The sequence below is a fragment of the Astatotilapia calliptera genome, chromosome 8 (genome assembly GCF_964374335.1).
Source record: "Astatotilapia calliptera chromosome 8, fAstCal68.1, whole genome shotgun sequence".
In the NCBI taxonomy this organism is placed as follows: Eukaryota; Metazoa; Chordata; class Actinopteri; order Cichliformes; family Cichlidae; genus Astatotilapia; species Astatotilapia calliptera.
Genome location: NC_137429.1, coordinates 12,401,271 through 12,420,932, shown reverse-complemented (window position 1 = coordinate 12,420,932; position 19,662 = coordinate 12,401,271). Strand labels below are relative to the sequence as shown.

The following is a 19,662-nucleotide window of genomic DNA, read 5'->3' as shown; positions in this document are numbered from 1 at the left end:
GCAAGAATATTTTGGGTAGGTATGAGTAAAAGTAGCTACATGAAAGCCAAGACCAACATCTTCCTATCAGAACATTGGTTTGTAACATAATCGACGTCGAACACTTTAATGGTGGATAATAAATGCATACATCCTTTGAATGTGAAAAACTTTCATGAGTTATTTTAGAACATTTATTTTTGAGAAAGTCAGCTTTTTAAAATCTTCAGTGTTTAATACATCTTACACAGCTAAATATTGTTTAAATGTACACTTTTTTTTTTAAATGTGATTACAGTCACAGGAGAAAGACATAAACAACCTATCAGTACAACACCTTGTGCATTAGTAGCTGAACACATAAATACAGATTTTCTGAGTGGACTACTAACTACTTTGGCATCTGTACTAACCTTATCCAGCAGACAAGGTAACACACGTGTATTTGCGTTGAAATTACGTGAAATCAGGAGTTTGTGACTGTCCATTCATATACCGACAAGACAAAAATTCAGCTTGGTCCTTTTTGCAATGAAGAAAAGTTGTTACGGTCGCACTTTCAGTTTGGCAGAGCATATTGCTTCCCCCAGTTTGTTTCTGGCCTTGCATACATACACCCCAGAGTCAGAAAACTTCAAATCAGCCAGAACCAGAGAACAGAGCCCTTCTCCATGATGCTCTATGGTCGCTCTGCGAGATTCAGGCACCGGCTTCTCATTGTGAAGCCATTTCACCTCTGGCTGCGGATACCCTAGGATTGGAAAAAATATAAATTTACACCAAAAGAATACAAAACAAGACAAAAAAAAAATCCTCAAATACAGAGAGCAGATTAATTTATTGTTTGTGCTAATGACTTGTGATGACTGAGGTATTTTTCTAATAATTGAGAAATGTACATGTTTAAAAATAAATGACTACATATATTGATTGTAGGCCTACGTTGTTCTTTGTACATATGTTAATCTGTTACTCTACCATTGATAACACATGTCAGCTGAGCAGCTGCTCCTACAGGGAGGGTAACGTCCTTCAGGGCCTGTTGGAAATGAGGCTCAATCTGGAGCTGGTTATCCAGCGACCGGATGGCCTCCTCTGCCTCTTGGCTCCAGCTTGGCTCTACATGAGAGTGCGGATGATGACGATGAATAACATGGAAACAAGGCTTTACTGATCATAAGAGGCTAAACTTGAAGTGACAGTCTGAAACAGCGACTCATCTGTCACATCCATGTAGATCTAGGACATGGGAGGCTATTGTGTGTATGTGTGTCCCTTTATCCGTCTTACCCTCTGAGGAGTTGCCAGCAGAGACTGGGCTGCTGGTGAGGTTAGCCATTCGCTTTAGGGCCAAAACAGCCTTGCCAGTTTTCTAGAAGTTTAAAAGGAAAAATAGAATTGGTTGACCAAACCTTTTGAAAAAATGCATTGAGATTATTGAGGACTGATAGGAGTACTTAAAAAAAATACAAAACAAAAAAACAAACAAACAAAAAAAACAAACAAAAAACAGGTACCTTCCACTTGTGCTTGGCCAGAAAATGCCTCATCTTCTCCTTATTGAGGGACTTGGTGGGCCTGCGGTTTAGAGGGGTGAAAGAGGCCATCCAGCTATGGGCAAGCGCCTCGGTACATGACAGCCTGCGTCTAGAGTCGAAGTGGATGGAGATAAAGGAGCAAGTGTATGTGGTTGCTGAAATGTCTGTGATATTAATATTCACAGTTGGTCAGACGGTTTAGTAGTACTTAATTTATTGAACTACAAATGGATGTTTCTGATGGGGAAAGGCAAAGGCATTCAAACCTCCGGTCCTTTTGCAGCAGGGAACTGATAAAGTCTTTAGCTTGGTCAGAGATGTCCTCAAAACTCTCTGGGTCAAACTCGTAGCTGGCAGCAGTGACGAGAGCAAGAGTCTCAGCATCGCTGTTTCCCTGGAAGGGTGATTCTCCACTGAGTCTAGACAAGGATAAACATTATGAAAGCAAATAAGCTTCCACAGAAATTACACATCCTCATTTGAAGCTCCATTACCCAAAAATGGTATTATATTGTTGCACCCCTTCTGCCTGCAGAGCTTCCCTAATTCTTTGAGGCATACATTCACCAAGGTCCCGGAAATATTCCTCAGATTTTGGTCCATATTGACATGACAGCATCACAGAGTTTCTGTAGATTTGTTGGCTGCACATCCGTGATGTAACTTAACTCTTTCAACACAAGGTGCTCTATTGAATTGAGATCTGGTGGCTATGGAGGCCGTTTGAGTACAATGAGCTCATCGTCTTGTTCAAGGAACCAGTTTAAGGTTTATTCAGAGTGTGAAGGATGAACATCTGAAGTAATGGGTAGACTGTGATGTGCAGTTGGTATGAAGGCGCCCTCCACACTATCACAGCACCAGCCTGATGTATTGATACAAGACGGGATGGATCAATACTTTCATGTGGTTTACTATCATATGAATGTTGCAGTAAAAAATAAGATCGCATCAGGCAATGTTTTTCTAATTTTTTGGTGACACTGTGCAAATTGTACCTCAGTTTTTTTGCACTTAGCTGGTAGGAATGGTACTCAGTGTTGTTTTCTGCCACTGTAGCTCATCTGCTTCAAGGCAGATACATTCATATCGTTTTTCCATTCATTCTTGTTAGGGCTCATACCAAGGAAGCAACAGTAGATGGCTCACTGATGCCACTAGACTCAATTGTAGAAGAATGTATAATGGCACCAGGATGCCAGGAACATGTGTACATTGTCCCTTTGAAATAAATTTAACTGACACACTGGTTCACTGCAGTTTTACTTACAAGATGAAGCAGATAACTCCAATGCTCCACATATCAGTTTCCAGGCCCACAGGCTCATAGCCGATAACCTCAGGAGCCACAAACTCCGGCGTGCCATGCATCACCATCAGCGACTTACCCTCCTCTGAAGAAGACAACAAGAGTTTTTCAGAATGTCACTCTCAAACTTATCTTACAATTAGAAGATGACCTGCTCTACCTCCTGAGCTACATCGACAGAGCTGCAGATGATATTTGTTTCTTTTAACTTATTTACAGAAGGCTCTAATCACCTCTAAACAGACCACCCACTCTGGAGCTGCTGCATCTGGAGAAAAACGCTGAAATTTCCCGCATGAATTCGCTCCACATGCCTTGATACCTTTACTGAGTTAAAGTAGCAGCTCGGCAATTATCTATTTAAAGACCTGTAGGGATGTGACATGCATTGTAGATCTCTAGGAATTTAGACACTCCCTGGTGTTATCTTCATGCATGCATGCTGTGTTATTCTTCTTGCGTTTTCAAACTAAAACATGGAAAAGTTCAAGAGGTTGAAAGCGTACGAAGATACATTTATGAGTAGAAAACTGTCAGGAATGATGAAAAACCTTTAGCGGTGGCATTCTTTCATCCAAATCGAAACATCTGGTCTGGTCTTTAGCACTATGTGCAATATGTGTCTTAAGAGTATAAACAAGGCCTTCCCCTTTTGAACTGTGCACTGATAATGATATACCAACCAGTTATGCAAGTTTTTTTTCTTTTCTGTACCTAGTAGGACATTTCAAAATCTAGTATCAAACTCACCCAGTTCAGTAGCCAGACCAAAGTCGATGATTTTGATGCGGGTACCAGTTGTATCCACACAGACGATGTTCTCTGGTTTGAGGTCCAGATGAATGATATTCTGTTTGTGAACATACTGCATGCCCTCCAGGATCTGCTGCATGTAGCGGGCACTGGTGGGCTCTGTGTGCTCAAAGTTTTCATCCACGATGCGTTCAAAGAGCTCTCCACCTGCGATGCTAGGCAGGCAAATAACCATTCAGGGGCATGCAATGGTATGTGACCATCAAATTTGAACTTCTAATAGATGTAATGCATTTAACCTCTCGTAAAATACCTTCTACCACCACAAATCCCCTAATGATATCTTTAAGTGGAGTGTACCCACTACAATAGAGAGGTTTGCTTTTACTAAACTAAGATGACTTACTACTCCATGACCATGACCATCTCTGAACGACTATCATATGCAGCCAGACACTGCACGAGTTTTGGATGGTGAAGCTTGTTCATTAGTTCAATCTCTTTGCGAGCCGCTTTCCTCTCTTTCATGGTCCGAGCTCTGTAGAACTTCCCCGCACACTCCTGACCAGTCTCTTTTTGGGTTATCCGGTACACCTCACCAAATTTTCCTCTGGAAATGTGAACATTTAAAACAAAAACATTAAGGGAGGGTTCTAATTCCTCACGACTGAAAGTGTTAGATATGGATGCACAGTTAGAGATGCTTACACTCCCAGCTTCTCATGCACATTGTAGTGGTCCCTGACTTTATTTTGGGTGTCAGGGGTCACAATGACATATGACTCAGGCTCCGCTTTCCTTTGCTCTTTTAACACAAATAAAAGAAATGACAAAAAAGACATCTCGCAACCGGTACCACCAAAATACTACTTAGGAAATAAAAACAAAATCAAATTTTGCTAAAAATCATGCAGATATTGTACTCACTGGCAGTTGCCATCTTGACACAACCAGACTCCTGACTCGGTTCACTGATTCCTGCAGAGTTATAAGCCCTGATTCGGAAGCGGTAACGTCCCAGAGGCTCCAGTCCTGACTGGACGTGGTAGGATGTGTTCTTACAACGACTTAATTCAGTCCAGCTCTCAGATTTGTCCGAGCTCTCCTTACAGACCTCCAAGATGTACCCCAAAATTGTCGTGCCGCCGTCGTAGTTGGGGCCAGACCAGGACAGAACCAGGGACTGAGTGGATAGCTGGGAAACAACAGGCTGGGATGCTGGCGGATTGGGTCGGTCTGAGGAGAAATGTAACATTTTCGAGAAATTGCTAATATCCAAAGTCTCTCTGTGGGCATTCGTGTCAGGAATTTATCTCACCTACAACACTGAGGGAGATGGTGTGCTGAGCAGAACCTGCTCTGTTGCGTACAATGACTGTGTAGGAGCCTGCGTCCTTTGGATCAGCATGAAAGATCTGCACACTGCTATGATTTGGCGTGGTCCTGATTGACATCCGCTGTCCTCCGAATATAGCCTGGAGTCAGAGACGGCCAGAAGTGTAAGTTAAGACAAAGGTAAAATTATGGATAAAATGTTAAAAAAAGCCCAACCAGTCTAACATTCTTACCTTATCCCTGTTGTAAATCCAGCAGGAAGCTACAGGGAGAGAGCTGGACTTGAACTCACAGCGCAGTAGGGCCTGCTCAGCTACTCGAACCTCCACCTGCTCTGGTGGGTCTACAAACTCCACAGGAGGTCCTGAAGAAAAGCAGAGCTAGTTTGTGTCCAAGAAAAAAATAATAATAAAGCCTGAGCTAAGTGCTGTTCAATACATAATGTGGTTCCTACCTTTACTGGTTGGTACCTGGTTTTGAAGACTGATTTCTCTAAAATCTGTGGAGATTGAGGAAGTAGATTGGATTCACAGGTGTGCTATCATGTGAGAATTTAAAAAGGAACTAACCAATGGCAGTGAAGCAGTCAAGTTTGGTTGAACTGGCAAACAAGATTTTTTGTATAGTTGTAAATAAGCACATGCCAGAAATGGGATAGACTGCAACAGTTCTTACTCACAGCCTGCTTAAAACTGAAATTTAAAAACCAAACACACAACATTTTGTTTGTTTTGTCGGCATGCATGTTTCCTCTTCCCTGCCCTCTATTATCATGAGCATATTTGCTATAAATTTGCATTATTTTCACAGGATTAATAGCATTCATGGCAGGAATAAAAGCAGAACAATTGGGGATTTTAATGCGTGTGTAACATTAAAAAGATTTTAAGGAAGTTAAACAAGTGGTCATCATTGAGCCTACCATTGTCCCTTTCTTCTCTGCTTTGCCTTGCCCCTGCCGAAACTGGGAACAATTCAGCGTTTTCATGTGACACAGCCTTGAATGTGACCTCACTGCGCAGCTCACGGTTGATTGTTCCGGGAATTTCCTTTGTTGCTGTTTCATTGTTAACAGAGTGAATCAGGCTCACTGTAAACAGATCATTTCTATGCTGCTGTGCTGATTATTAGTGGCTTTTCTGGACTTGATGTTACCTTTGACATGTAACAGAGCAGCGCTCGACTGTTGTCCTGCAGGATTCTCAGCTATGCAGGTGTACCTCCCGGCATTTTTAGGTGAGCACCGGGTCAGGCTCAGACATGCAGCACCGTTTTCGAAGTTACTCGAAATGTTACTCGAACGCAGTTTCTCACCTAAACATGAACAAGTATGGTTTTATTACAGTTGTACTGAAATGCTTGAACTAATTATTATATAATTGCTTTAGTTAACAGACCTCATAGTATCATGTTATCTCAAACAGACCTCTCTGCTTTCAGACTACTGGCTTCCATGTGGGTCTTAGAGTTTCCAAAAGTAGAATGGGAGCCAGAGACACATTTAGGAGACAAACTCCCACTCTACTTTTAAGATTAGACACAAAACTTTCCGTGTTGATAAAACTTACAGTTAGAGCTGGATCAGGTGACTCCAAATTACCCTTTACTTATGCCAAGAGATGGTTTTCTTCTCCACACAATTCACTCCCCACATGTTTATGTACCACTGTCTAACTCTGTCGTTCTTCTATCTGACCATCCCTCTCTGTTTTGGGTGATATTTGAAATAAGTGTTGTATTTTCCTTTCTTAATATTTCTAGCCAGTCTGTAGACTCTTCTTCAGGGCCTAAATCACTTTCACTTTTTATGTCTGCTGGTGTTTTCTTAGATTTTGGGGGGATTTACCAGAAATTCTAGACAAACCACTCTAGTGAAATGCACGGCTGTTACATGAGTCATACAGTACTGTGAAAAAGTGTCAAGCCACCCCTCGTTTCTTTATATTTTGCTTCCAAGAAGCTGGGTTTTTTTTGAAATTGTTTTCTAGAGTGATCTTGTGCAATAGTTCTCCAGGCTTCCTGAAGGTCTTTCAAATCTTTTACTTGCTTTTCTGACATGAGACTCATTGCACAACTGAGTCAGTCAAGTCCTTGCACCTGACCATTTTCAAAAGAATAGAAAAGAAGAAATGGCAATTCTACACAACTATCCATCTCATATGAAAAGGATGTTACAAATCAAGTTCTCGGGGGGAAAAAATCCAGCAAAGCCCCGGCACAGGACCGAAGAGGGCATCTCGCCTTTCAAATGATCCACCTAGTGTTCACTAATGTCTCATCAGACATGGTCTCAGTGGAAGTGTGGCTGTCAAGAAGCCAAATTGTGAAGTTACACAAATTACACAAGAAATGGACACAAAATCAAGAAATCTTATCTAGTGATGAATCCAAATTTGAAATGTTTGGTTCAAAGCATGGTCAGTATGTATGGAGATAAGAAGAGAGATACAACTGTGAGTGTCTACAGCATGGTTGAGGCTCTGCTGTGGTTTTAAGCTGCATTTCAGCCAGCAGTGGTGAAAATCCTGTCATAATTGATGGAATAATGTATGCAGAAATGTACCATCAGATTTTGATCCATCATGCAATATCGTCTAGAAAGCACCTGATTGGTGACAACTTCATTTTTTGGCGTGACAACGATCCCAAACACACTGCCAAGCAAACATGCCCATGATGGCCCACACAGGGCCCCAAGGTTTGCTGTGTGAAAGCATATCTGAATAGAAAACACACAATGGAACACTATTCATCATAGATCATCAGTCTATCAGTCTCCCCAGAGCCTGGACCTCAACATTACTGTAGCATCATCTTAACAGAGAACAGAACAAAAGGCAGCCAACATCCAAAGAAGTCCTTCAGGAAGCCCAGAGAACTATTCCTGAAGACTGCTTAAAGCTATAACAAGAATGCTGTGTTAAAGAATAAAAGTGAAAACTTTCCCCTTACATACTGTATACTGTATGTTTGCATGTTTCACTAAATCACTGCACCTATTTCGAGGGGTGGCTCAATACTTTCCACAGAACAGCAGTATATAAAGGATTTCTGTCAATAATTATCAATCAGCAATCAATTCAAAAGGCTGATCATGCTGTATTTTGTGCGTTTCCAATGTTTGTACCAAAGTTGTATAAGAATACAATAAATTCCTACATTCCAGATTACAGTAAATAACTGTAATTTATATAGTAGATTACTGTAAAAGTTACAATAACCTGGACTTGAATAAAGTACAACATCTCCTACATGTAATCAGTCACTTACCATTGTATAGCCAGGAAATGCTCATCGGTTGGCTCCCTGTGATAACACCTTTAAAGGCAGCATCACTTCCTGCACAGACAGTACAGTCTCTGAGTGGCTCTTCAAAGCGAGGTGCTTCCAAACTCTGAACTTGTGCCTGTTTGGCATCTTTACAAAGAAAAAGGTGAAAGACAAAGGGTTTAGTTTTCACATATTTTTGCTTGTCACTGACCCAATCAGAACAGAGCATCTTATCAAACCCTAAATCACTGCCTCATGTTTTGTGTGTGTGTGTGTGTTGCCAAAAATGTATTTGAAGATCACTATCTTCCACTGAGTCTCAGTTCATCTGCTGTTTGAGTAATAAACACAAGTTACAGCTGTGAGCGGTGGGGAATTTGATGTCGTGTTTTTTTTAAAAAATGTGTGTTTGCAGTTGTTTATTTTGGTGTTGGAATGTCCAGCAGAGTGGGAAATGGGTGGCTGCCAGTGGATGGAGGACTGCCATCAGACTGTGTACATTAGGGGGATGAGGGGAGGGGGTGGCGGGCTGTCTATACAGTTTACAAAGTAGAGCTTCTTCTTGTCCTTTGCAGCGCTCTGTGACGGTTTTAGTTAAAACACAGACAAAAGGGGTGCACCCGGTGAGACATGTTCTATTTTTTAGTTCAAATGCACTAAAGTTAACATTTCACATCTTTTTCAAGGCCTTACCTGATGCAGATGAAAATCTCAGTTTGTTTCCCACCAACTTCCTCTTAATGTTACCCAGTCCATTCTCTTTCTGTTGGTTCGGTTGAGGCTTGAGGGCAAATCGTAAGGTGGACACAAAAGTCTTTGGTGCCTTCCCATCTTGGTCCATCTTTGATTTCAGATGATAGCAAGTCAGCAGCTGTAGATCAGGCACTCATCTAGGCCTCCTGTTCTTCTCTTAGTTGCGTTTAGGCTCGCTCCATCTAGAATCCTTGTGTGAATCTGATGTGTTGCATGCTCACCCTGTCTGCATTCGCACGTCCTTTGAGATGCAAACAGGAGGAGCCACTGCTTTCCTCTGAAATCACTGCCTCCCCCTCTGCCCCAAAGTTCACAGGAAAAAGGTCAGTTTTATCAGACGGATAATTAGAAGCACACATGTCCAGCCCCCACTGACCCTCTGCTCCGAGAACAGAAGGAAAGACAGAAACACATGTGACAGAAAACAAAGGAGGCACTAAGAGAGGTTAGGAAATGTGTGGGAGGAAGAAAACACTCAAGCTGAAGAGAAAAAGAACGCAATAAGGTGAGGATTAAAAGCAACACAAACCAAAGGAGAGTAAAAAAACACTTACCTGCATGAATATAAATAGTATTTCTTCTCAAACCATGAGTATAGTTCCCACAATCAACTTCCTTGAGCCATTTTACTCTCTTATATTTCCCCGCGGAGCCACACTGCCAGAGCCCCCGCAGGAATCAAGAAGAGCCAGTAGGACAGCTTTTTCTACTGTGCATTCACTCAGGTGAGCAGCACACAACATTGAAACATGTCACTGAAGTGAATCTCTGTAACTGTGGGTTTGTGGGGTTGACTTTCTTTTACAGAAAGTAGAGACCATGTGACCAAACTGAGCACCACTGGTAAATGAGACACCTTTAATTCTATATGGGAAAGCTGCTGGTTGGGTGTGTCTCCAAGGTGTGCTTTCATTTCTCTATTGTTGAACAGTTGCCAGCTATAGACTGGTTTTCTCTGGTCTACCTTACGGCCATGTGAAGCTCGTTTAAATGCCTTCAGGGCTTTCTTTTCTTTCTGATACTACTCTGAAAGTGTATCTTATTATTGAGGGTACTAACCTATACTTGTGTTTAATTTAAAATTCTGAGACCAAAAATGATTCATAATATAGTAGATGTTAATACAATTTCCATAAAAAAGTAATATTCTTATGTAAGTGCAAAAACCTTATGAACCCATCTAGACGACCCAAATACTGATACATAATTGTGCATGTGCAGCGCTGCTACTGCTGCAGATTTTATAGCGCTATAGGGACCTGACCTCTACTGTACATCATCAAGAGCTGTTATGTGCTCACATAAAACCGGTTATGTAAACCGGTTGATGCTGACCTAATTGTGGCTGAATGATTATCAGAACAAGCAAATCAAATTCTTCTTCTGCCTTGCATTCAACACCAACAACAGGTTGAGCAACAGCCTATCGACATGCATCAAACAAACCCCTATAATGTGTTTTTCTTCCTCCGTGCAAGAATGTAAGGAAACGATTACATGGGCTGGTATTTGTAAGTGTTCCCATATGGCTGAGGCGCACAGTTTACATCAGACTGCGGACAAATCTCCACTGCTCAAAGCATACAGATTGATGGAGCAGACCCATGAATGATTAACAGGGTACTGATGGTGACAAAGGGCAGGTACTGGAATGCAATGCATCAGTTTTACAATTCTTACAATATCTTAAAATGTATGTAGATGCTGTGCTTTTCTCTAAAATCTAAAGATAAAAACAGAAAATACACCATGCACGAAGAGAAGTTTCTGTCTTTCTTAATCGAATCTCATATTATTTAGAAATAAACCATATGTGATCGAAAAGAAACTGTTTAATGCAATCAGCACATGCGCTTTATGAATCCATCTACTATAGGATAACATCATTAATGTACAAAATACAGTTAGCTTGATAATTTGCAGGACAAAAGACACAATTTTGTGATTTAACCTCAGTGGATTTTAACTCAAGCAGTCAATGTGCAACTGAAGTGCAGACTTCAGATTTATGTAACCCTCCCAAAATCAATATATTACGGATCTAAAAAAAAAAACTTAAATACTAGACTTTAGGCAGTCTATGACTGTCTAGAACAGGGGTGTCGAACTCCAGGCCTCGAGGGTCGGTGTCCTGCAGGTTTTAGATATCACCCTAGGTCAACACACCTGAATCAAGTGATCAGTTCATTACCAGGCCTCTGGAGAACTTCAAGACTTATTGAGGAGGTAATTTAGCCATTTAAATCAGTTGTGGTGGATCAAGGACACATCTAAAATCTGCAGGACACCAGCCCTCGAGGCCTGGAGTTCGACACCTGTGGTCTAGAATGTCATGAATTTCCCTTGAGATGCTCAGTTAGGCCTTTACTGCAGCCACCTTCAGCTGCTGCTTGGTTGTGAGTCTTCATGCATTCAGTTGTGTGTTTAATAACTGAAACACATGCTCTGCTGGGTTGAGATCAGGTGACTGACTTGGGCATTGAAGAACGTTGTTGCCTTGAGCAACTCATAGGGCTGCAACATTGTCCTTCATCTTGAAAAAGTCTTGTGTAGCTTTTATTATCCACACAGAGGCAAAACTAAAAGAAAGTGTGTCTTTGTCCAACAACTTATGTATATTCATTAATTTTTCATTAATATTCATTAATATCCAAGACAGCACAGCCTTAGAGTCCAAGCTCGTTCCTGACTAATGATTCTTATCAAGCGGAAGTCACATAAGCTTTTGACGAAGTGCCCTGGAATTCAAAACAGGAAAAGCAAAGAGAAGGAAGGACGATGTTCTCCGTCCCTGACTGACTACTCCATCTATGGTAATGATTTTTCTTCCTGTTCTCATGACGTGCTTCAAAGACATGCAGACTATGTTGTAATCATTTTGCGTCCTTTTCCCACAAACTCCTTCAGAGACATGCAGACTCCATCTCTCCATCACTCTGTGACATCGAAGCAATGGAAGTCCAAATATTAGTGAATGTCAGTGTTATTACAGTTAAATGGTTGGAAATGGAGCCCCCCTGTGGCTATATGCCTCGCACTGCAGAGGTGATAAAATCTGCCATTGTTTACTTTGCTGAAAAACTAAATTCGCTGGTGTTTAAGATCCATCTGGGAGAATATTTAAGTTCATCCAAGTCCTGGGTTTAACTTTTTCAAGTCATGAAAATTGACTGCTTTGCTAAACTATCAGCACTGAAGCAGACTTCACTCAAGTAATCTCAAATATTCTTCTTTATCCTGCAGGCAAATAAGAACAAGCAGATAAGGCTCCACGGACAGAGACTCGGTGATGAGAAGAAGGCAGACAAAACCACAGGCATGAGTGAACACAAATGACTTGTGATGCAACAGATAAACCTGCCTCCTGACTGACAGCCAACCCTCTGTTAGTTCTCTAATGATTACTGCTTCTTGAAGGAAACCTTTAGACAGACGTTCAAAGAGCCTGCAATCTGGTGGTTAAAGGGAAAAACAGAAAAATATGATGCAGCATTGTTCTTCGCAGGTCGAGGCAGTCTGACCTGAGCTCTGAGAAAGCAGGAGAGGGAAAAGAGCAAACATCAAAGAAGAACGAAAGAGGAAGGAAGAAGGAAAATAATACAAAAAGATGTGAGAAACAAAGAGAACTCTGGCAGTGTGCAACAAGCATCTCTGCCTCTCATTTCGAGGTCACTGTGAATCGAGCCAGGCGGCCTGTGATCCACGTGTTGGTGGGGAAGCTGTGAGAAAGAGCTTGGTCCGCAAACAGAAGGAAGGAGCCCTGAAGAAGCAAGATCAGATAATCACAGTTGCTTATATATATTTCTTGAGACAAAAATGCAGATTTTATTTATCTGTATCTGGACTTTAACAAAATTAAAAGAATAATACTGAATAAAAATATTCCAGCATTTAGAAAAATTGTTGTGGTAAAAGTTTGTTTCTTTTAATTGGGATTTTAATAAGAATACAGAAACAAACACTTAAATTGCACCTTTTTGTTTAGTGTTTAGTGTTATGGCATGTTATTTTAAACATACTAGTCATGAAAATTGATCTGCTTCAATAATATTCACACAACAGTGTCTACACTGCAGGGGATATGTATGGATTATGATTGTGAACTACAAAACACACCGCATACAGAAAATGATCAAAATGAGACAAAATAGTCACAATAAAATCGAAATAATCTACAGAGATCAAAGAGCTCTGAAGACTGGTTACAGACGATCCTGCACTTCACCTGAAGGTCCCAAAACACCTACAAAGAGAGGCAGAACATCTGCAAACATCTGCCACATAAATGTTTAAAAAGACAAAACATCTTCATATTTGGGGGCGACCTTTTAGATTTATAGATGTTTGTCGAGTGAAATTCCCAGTATTTAAATAACCGTATATTACGGCGCAGTTTGTATTCACTGATGTGTGACGCCTCTATGCAAAGACGGGCTTGATGCATTCAAAAGATACCTACATCAACTTGAAAGCTATCGGGCTGCCGGTTCATTTCCATAGGGTCATATGACACACTCGCCACTGAATTGCACTCTATTCACCCTGACTTGACCCGTATTTGGATTGAGGGAAGTCTGCAACCTTCTGGATTCACTTATTTATTATTTGCTCAGACCACCTCAAAATGTGCAGTGTCTTCGGCATCAAGTGTTGTTTCATTTTCTTCAACACGCTCTTCTTGGTGAGTAATAGAGCAATTCTATTCTATCTAATTTTGATGAGAAGTGATGATTGACAGCACTGATTGGTGATATCATGGAAAGATTAGAATCAATAAAGAGCAGGAGTAGTAGAGGTAACGAAAGAATAAAGCCAAAATTGAATCACTCATATCTTTTTAGAAGTCCAGGAAACTTTGACTGCACGCCGGATTATCCAAGGGAAGATACACATGCAACAAGAGACTTGATTTGCCCTTCCAAATTTCCAAAACACACTCATATTAAGCCGTTTTGTGGGGTTGTAGCAGCTGAGCTGAGCAAAGGGAACTTTAACAAATTTAGAAGCTAATCAGTATCATCGCCAGATAAACCTGCACGGTGTCCTGTGCACGCTTCAGAAATTTTATGCCCTAAATACTAACTGGTGCATGACGTGTAACCCACACAGAGTAACCTTTATGAAATATATCTATTTTAAAAATATTTCAAGAAAAATGTCATACTTTTGAGATCTATTATTAAGGTTGATAACTTTTTGTGGCAGCAATACACACATTCAAATTTTATGAAATGCAAATAACGCCGTGTTACGCTGAAGATGAGGATGTCACACACTGGTAGGCAGTCAGTGAGAGCACACAATCCAATTACAAAGCTGTCAAAGGGCAAAAATCCAATAACAGGCATCGGTCGTATGATTATAAAGGACAAAATAACATATACTAACACAAGTGCTCTTGAGCTTCAGGGCACAAACTGATGGCCAGAAATTCTCCTTCAGGATTTTCTCATCCAGGTCCTGAAGTAGCAACAAAGCCCCAGACCATCACAGACCACCACCATGTTTGACTGCTTGTGTGATGTTTTTTTTTAAATAAAATGTTGTGTTATTTTTATGTCAGATGTAATGGGACTCAAACCTTCCAGAAAGTTTAGCTTATGTCTTTTCCATCCACCGAATATTTACCCAGATTTTCTGCCAAATGTTAGACGAGCCTTTGTGCTTCTTCTGTTCTCTGTGGTCAGCTGTGGTTTTCTTCCATGAATGCCATTTTTACCCAGTCTCTTTGTTATTATTGAATCGTGAACCTTGAGCTCAGCTAATATAAGTGAAGCCTACAGGTCTTTAAATGTTGTTCTGGGGTCTTTTGTGACCTCCTGGATGAGTCGTCGATGAACTCTTGGAGTAATCTTGGTAGGACGGCCACTCCTGGGAAAGTTCACCACTGTTCCAAGTTTGCTTCATTTGCTGGAGTCTCAAAATTGCTTTTACTTTTTAACATAGGGACAGTAAGTTTATATTGAAATGAGGTCGTATTGACAGGAATGAACAAAACCACCCTCTTTTAATTTATTGTTTCCATGTAAAGCACTACATTGCTGTCCTGCTGTTAAACTTCTTTTTTTCAGCTGTCTGGGGTTGCCCTCATCACTATAGGAGTGCTGCAGTACTCGACGTATTCAGATATCGGCACCTTCACAGGGAGCAACTTGTCTAAAATTGCTATAGTCCTCATTGCAGTGGGGGTCATCATAGCCTTCGTATCCCTCTTGGGCCACATTGGTGCATTCTTTAATAGTTCATCTATGGTTGCTTGTGTAAGTACTGTAATGAAATTAAATGTGATTAAGTGGCGATTCTTTCCAAAAGCTTTTTTTAATGAGCACTGGAGATGTTCTGGAGATCTCTAACAGCGTTCACTTTCTTTATCTATAGTTCATCTGCATCCTGATAGTGATCATCCTCTTGGAGGTCCTCACAGGAGCCGCCTTTTACATATTTCGCAGTAGGGTAAGACATTAAAATCGCACCAGAAAGGAACTACTTGAGATCAAGGTCAAATTTTGCCATTAGCAGCGGTTCTCCAGTCATAATATCAGTAGCATTACTTAAAATATATCTAAGTTCCAGTGTCTGTTCTGGTTATTTTATCTGATTTTCTCTGTAGGCTGCCCTTCTGCAGATGGCTAATGGTGTCAACGCCAAAGCACAGGAAGTGATTAACGACTACAGCCCTGAGAGGAGACATGCAATTGACAAAATTCAGGAAAAGGTGACACGCAGAGCCTACTGTAATGTTCTGTATTTTTGAGAAACACCTGATGGATTGGAGGAAGTGCAAAAACCCCTTATAGGGACTCTTCATTTCCTCTCTTGATGGGAAAATGATGCCTGCTTTAAATTTCTGCTGCAACATTCAGATGGTAAGGTCAGAATCTGGTGTAAACATGAAAGCGTGGCTCCATCCTGCATTGTATCAATGATTCAAGCTATTGGTGGTTTAATGGAGCAGAAGATACTTTCTTCACCCTCTTAGTACCAAATGAGTATCATTGCTGAACATCTCCATGTCATTGTGACCCACAGTGTACCCACCTTCTAATGTCCACAGTTTTCAACACGGCATGCTCATATTTTGTGCATTGCTGGATGCCATTAACAGCAAAAGCTGATTTAATTTAGGTGAAAAATAGATAAAGGTCAAGGCCGAGGTCACGCCAAATGTGAAAATCAGTAAAAATTTTATATTACTCACAAATCTTTTATGGATATTATATGGTCGTTATAAAAGCAGGCTGACATCAGCATGTTGTAATAAAAACATAAAACATCAAAGGTTTAGTATTGCCCCTGCTACTCGGGGGGAGTTGCTCTATCTGAGTGCTCTTGTTTACAGTCAAATTAAGATGACTAACTTTAATATAAGAGTGTGAAGACAAAAGAGTGAGAGGGTAATTAACAAAGACCAGCAATGAGAAAAATGCTGGAATTACTTAGGGAGTTTAAGTTTGAAGGCTTACATCTCAGCATGAATCTGTACCATGAAGAATTAAGGCAACTCTGAAGGTAAAAGGAGGCCCAACCTAATGCTAGTAAGGTGTACCTAATAAAGTGGCTAGTAAGTGTAAATAACACGCCTTCAGCATCTGTGTGAAAATTAGTAGTTAAGTAGACAAACTGACTTTCTACAAAGCAACACTTGAAGAATATTTATCGTGAACCACAAATAGTCACAACCAGTGATTAATACAGCTTTGGTGCTTCACTATCACAGTGTCGTTATCATTACAGTTCAAGTGTTGTGGTGCGGACAGCTATGCCGACTGGTCCCAGAGCGCGGGCTGGGAAAAGCACGACGCCGTGCCAGATTCCTGCTGCGTGGTGAAGAGTGAGGGCTGTGGACAGGACAAGGAGAAAGCACATAAAAAGGTCTGACAGGAAATCATTTCAAGCAATTTTCATCTATTTTCTGCAAACAAATACTGTATTTTATGACCGTGCGATCCTCCTCAGGGCTGCCTCTGGGCAATCAGTGTCTTCCTGTTGAAAAATCTGGTGTGGGTCGGCGCTGTCTGCATTGCTCTTGGAGTCACGGAGGTAAGCTTCTGCAATTTCCCCTTGCTCACATTTAACTGTGAAGCAAAATGCTCACATTGCAAGAGTAAATGTCATATTACTGTAAGAAATGATCATTTTAAATGCCAATCCAGTACACTTACCTACTGATTAACTGTGCAGGAGCCAGTGTGAGCCCAAAAGGTTAATTTTAATCTGTTTTAGGTGGAAAAAAGACAAAGAAAAATCAGAAATGTCAAACATCTAAAGATACCCCAAATGTCTCTACATAAAAATAAAAACATGTATACTGGATTAATGTAGTAATTTAGTTTCCAGCAGTAGCAGACATTGTAAAGAATATTTAAATAGCAGAGGATAACTTGAATGATAATAAAGCCTGTCTCATCCTGACTGCCCCAGGTGATGAAATGAAGAAAAAATTACTTTTTTCCAGAACAAGAAAATAACCTTTTGGGTGTGCCATTGAGTTCATTTGCTGCCAGTAACTTCTGACCTTTTCCCTGTTGCAGGTTTTTGGAGTATTAGTCGGGGTGTGCTTGTGTCTGGACATTAAGCGAAAGAACTACGAAAACATCAGCTAATGCATCATCACTGCTCTATTATCTCTGGATGCTCGACTGTGTCTAGAAAAAAATCGTATCTACATACTTGCTATAATTGCAGCTAGTATCTAACAAAGAGAAATTGACCTGCTATAGTGGTGAAAAAATCTATTTTAAATTAACATTCATGCTTGCTATGCACATAATTATTAAACATGTGATCGCATTGGGGTTTTGTGGTGTTGTTTAATTAGCTTTTAACAATTAAAAACGTGTGTTGTGATTAGAAGGTTACATACAGTCATCATGGGCATGAATTCTTTCATTTTAGGCTTTTAGTTATATTTTTGACTGTTCTTTTCCAGGGTTGAATGATTTTACAGGCTATATGTCTAATGTCTTTAAAAAAAACGAGAATTAAGTGCGCTAGTTTGTCATAAATTGCGACGTTTGTGAGGAGAAAACATAGAGGCAGATGGTGGTGAGCTAATAGTGAAACATTTATTCAGGCTAAGAACCAAAATACAAAATGAAGCATAAAATACAAAAGGAAAACTGAAAGCTTCAACTTACCGGAATCTAAACTGGGAATTAGAGCTAGGGCATACAGGAGCTGGGAGACAAGAGAGGAAGATGACTGACACTCTGACAAAGGGAGACTGAGACAGTATATACACAGGATAGTGATTCGGGTCAGTGGAGACAGTTGGTGAGAACAAAACACGGTGAACCGAATCACAGTCGACAAGACAAGGATGCAAAATTAAAAGAAAAGCAAACAGAACACACCTAGTAAGTAAGTAAGTAAGTAAGTAAGTAAGTAAGTAAAATAGGAAGTGATAATTACACAGGGTGGACACAGACATATAAATGAACTTCACAAGAAACTTGACACAGGAGGAAGAAAAAAATAAGAGACACATAAACTCTAAAGGAATTTAGAATAGAGAACAAGACTAAACACACTACGAGGATTACTACCAGAAATAATATAAATATTACGCAATGTTGGGATCGCATAATAAATAATAAATGAGAGACCATGAATTCAAAACACAAGGTCGACTGACCCAGGGCCATGACTCACAGCTGAATCAGCGTTTCCAAACTTTGGATCCAGTTCTATGGATGGACAGTCTTTATTTGCTTGTTTTGTTTTTGGGTGAATTGGCCCTTTAATGAGCAGAGAGGGCAGATTAGTTTGGTAACCATCCTGAAAAACTATTTGTGACACAGCAGACAAACACCAAACTGTGATTACATGCCATTTAATGTGTAATCGGACATGTAGAAAAGAGCAGACTGTGATTTAATGCAAGAGCTCGACCAATTCTGTCTCTGCATCTGGAATAATTAACAGTTGTGCCTGACAGCACTGCGGTGCCACTTACCCTGTGAAGCTACTGCTATACAAAATAAATGAAAAGACACTCACAAACAGCTGGAGGAAAGAAACACACTTTCAGCTCAGTTTCAGGGGTTTTTTGTGTCTTTTTTCACCTCTTTGTGATGTCTAAAGACAAGTGTTGGTGCTGTGGATCCCTTTATAGGCATAACTGCCATATGTCCGCCCCTCTGGTGTTTGAACTCCTGCTCTCCTGACCTGCCAAAAAACAAACAAACAAAAAACCAGGAATCACGAGGAAGGTGCATTGGACAGGAAAATAGAAGATTTCGCATGGTTCCTTTGTAGGAGCTTCTCAGTCACTGTGAATTAAAGTACTGTGTCATCTTTCATCTGAAACATGGGGTGAAAAAGGCTAATACAAGTCTGGTAGATGATTTCCAAGGTGCGGATGTCTACAAGAATGTGATTCAAATGCTTTCAAAAAGTTATGTGTTTTTATTGTAATACCTGTACTGATTTTACTAAATCGTACCTGGCATGTGTGATCCATACACTTTTAATTAAAAAGACTAAAACTAACACAATCTATTAAAAAATATACAAAACTATAATAGCTCGAATGGTTGTCCTATCATCCTCAAACACTCAACCATTTAGCAGGCAGATAGCTGTCCCTCCCTGAGCCTTGATCTTGTTAAAACTGAGTTTTTCCTTCCCACTGTTACCAAGTAATTGTTCATAGGGGGTCATCATAGCCTTTGTTGATTGTTTGGGGTCTTTTCTTTATTATTTAAGGGTCTTCACCTTAAATTA

The 19,662-nt window shown here is 40.4% G+C and overlaps 2 protein-coding genes and 2 long non-coding RNA genes across 9 annotated transcripts; 2 read left to right on the top strand and 2 right to left on the bottom strand.

The window, feature by feature from the left end:
• Nucleotides 1-159: 159 nt before the first annotated feature.
• LOC113028370 (myosin light chain kinase, smooth muscle-like) lies at nucleotides 160-9,630 on the bottom strand. Its single transcript, XM_026178578.2, has 18 exons — nucleotides 9,492-9,630; nucleotides 8,878-9,235; nucleotides 8,185-8,331; nucleotides 6,070-6,228; nucleotides 5,837-5,971; nucleotides 5,369-5,413; nucleotides 5,148-5,278; nucleotides 4,898-5,054; nucleotides 4,507-4,815; nucleotides 4,288-4,384; nucleotides 3,986-4,189; nucleotides 3,577-3,794; nucleotides 2,788-2,911; nucleotides 1,784-1,936; nucleotides 1,497-1,626; nucleotides 1,270-1,351; nucleotides 958-1,098; nucleotides 160-730 (listed from the first exon to the last, which is right to left on the bottom strand). The coding sequence occupies exons 2-18, from the start codon at nucleotides 9,023-9,025 to the stop codon at nucleotides 525-527; spliced, it is 2,586 nt and encodes an 861-aa protein (XP_026034363.2). The 5' UTR covers nucleotides 9,026-9,235; nucleotides 9,492-9,630; the 3' UTR covers nucleotides 160-524.
• LOC145430286 (uncharacterized) lies at nucleotides 9,295-12,837 on the top strand. Of its 4 annotated transcripts, none has more exons than XR_013910758.1 (7): nucleotides 9,295-9,442; nucleotides 9,590-9,662; nucleotides 9,745-9,838; nucleotides 11,593-11,750; nucleotides 11,845-11,982; nucleotides 12,181-12,322; nucleotides 12,443-12,837. It is a non-coding gene; the product is annotated as an uncharacterized LOC145430286 (long non-coding RNA). The 4 variants fall into 4 exon arrangements; XR_013910759.1 differs by having other exon boundaries at nucleotides 9,306-9,442; nucleotides 9,536-9,662; nucleotides 9,745-9,780; XR_013910757.1 differs by having other exon boundaries at nucleotides 9,308-9,442; nucleotides 9,745-9,780.
• Nucleotides 12,838-13,429: 592 nt separating this feature from the next.
• Nucleotides 13,430-17,727, top strand: LOC113027663 (CD63 antigen-like). 2 transcript variants are annotated; one of them, XM_026177328.2, is made up of 7 exons: nucleotides 13,430-13,618; nucleotides 15,009-15,197; nucleotides 15,316-15,390; nucleotides 15,548-15,652; nucleotides 16,672-16,809; nucleotides 16,894-16,977; nucleotides 17,469-17,727. In XM_026177328.2, exons 1-7 carry the CDS (start codon nucleotides 13,562-13,564, stop codon nucleotides 17,538-17,540), a joined length of 720 nt encoding a protein of 239 aa, XP_026033113.1. In that variant the 5' UTR covers nucleotides 13,430-13,561; the 3' UTR covers nucleotides 17,541-17,727. The 2 variants fall into 2 exon arrangements, with proteins under 2 accessions (XP_026033113.1, XP_080161216.1); XM_080305090.1 differs by lacking the exon at nucleotides 17,469-17,727 and having other exon boundaries at nucleotides 16,894-17,372.
• LOC145430287 (uncharacterized) lies at nucleotides 16,575-19,426 on the bottom strand. 2 transcript variants are annotated; one of them, XR_013910761.1, is made up of 7 exons: nucleotides 19,382-19,426; nucleotides 19,002-19,104; nucleotides 18,589-18,674; nucleotides 18,075-18,114; nucleotides 17,100-17,151; nucleotides 16,877-17,012; nucleotides 16,575-16,775 (listed from the first exon to the last, which is right to left on the bottom strand). It is a non-coding gene; the product is annotated as an uncharacterized LOC145430287 (long non-coding RNA). The 2 variants fall into 2 exon arrangements; XR_013910760.1 differs by lacking the exon at nucleotides 19,382-19,426 and having other exon boundaries at nucleotides 19,002-19,134.
• Between the last annotated feature and the right edge of the window lie 236 nt (nucleotides 19,427-19,662).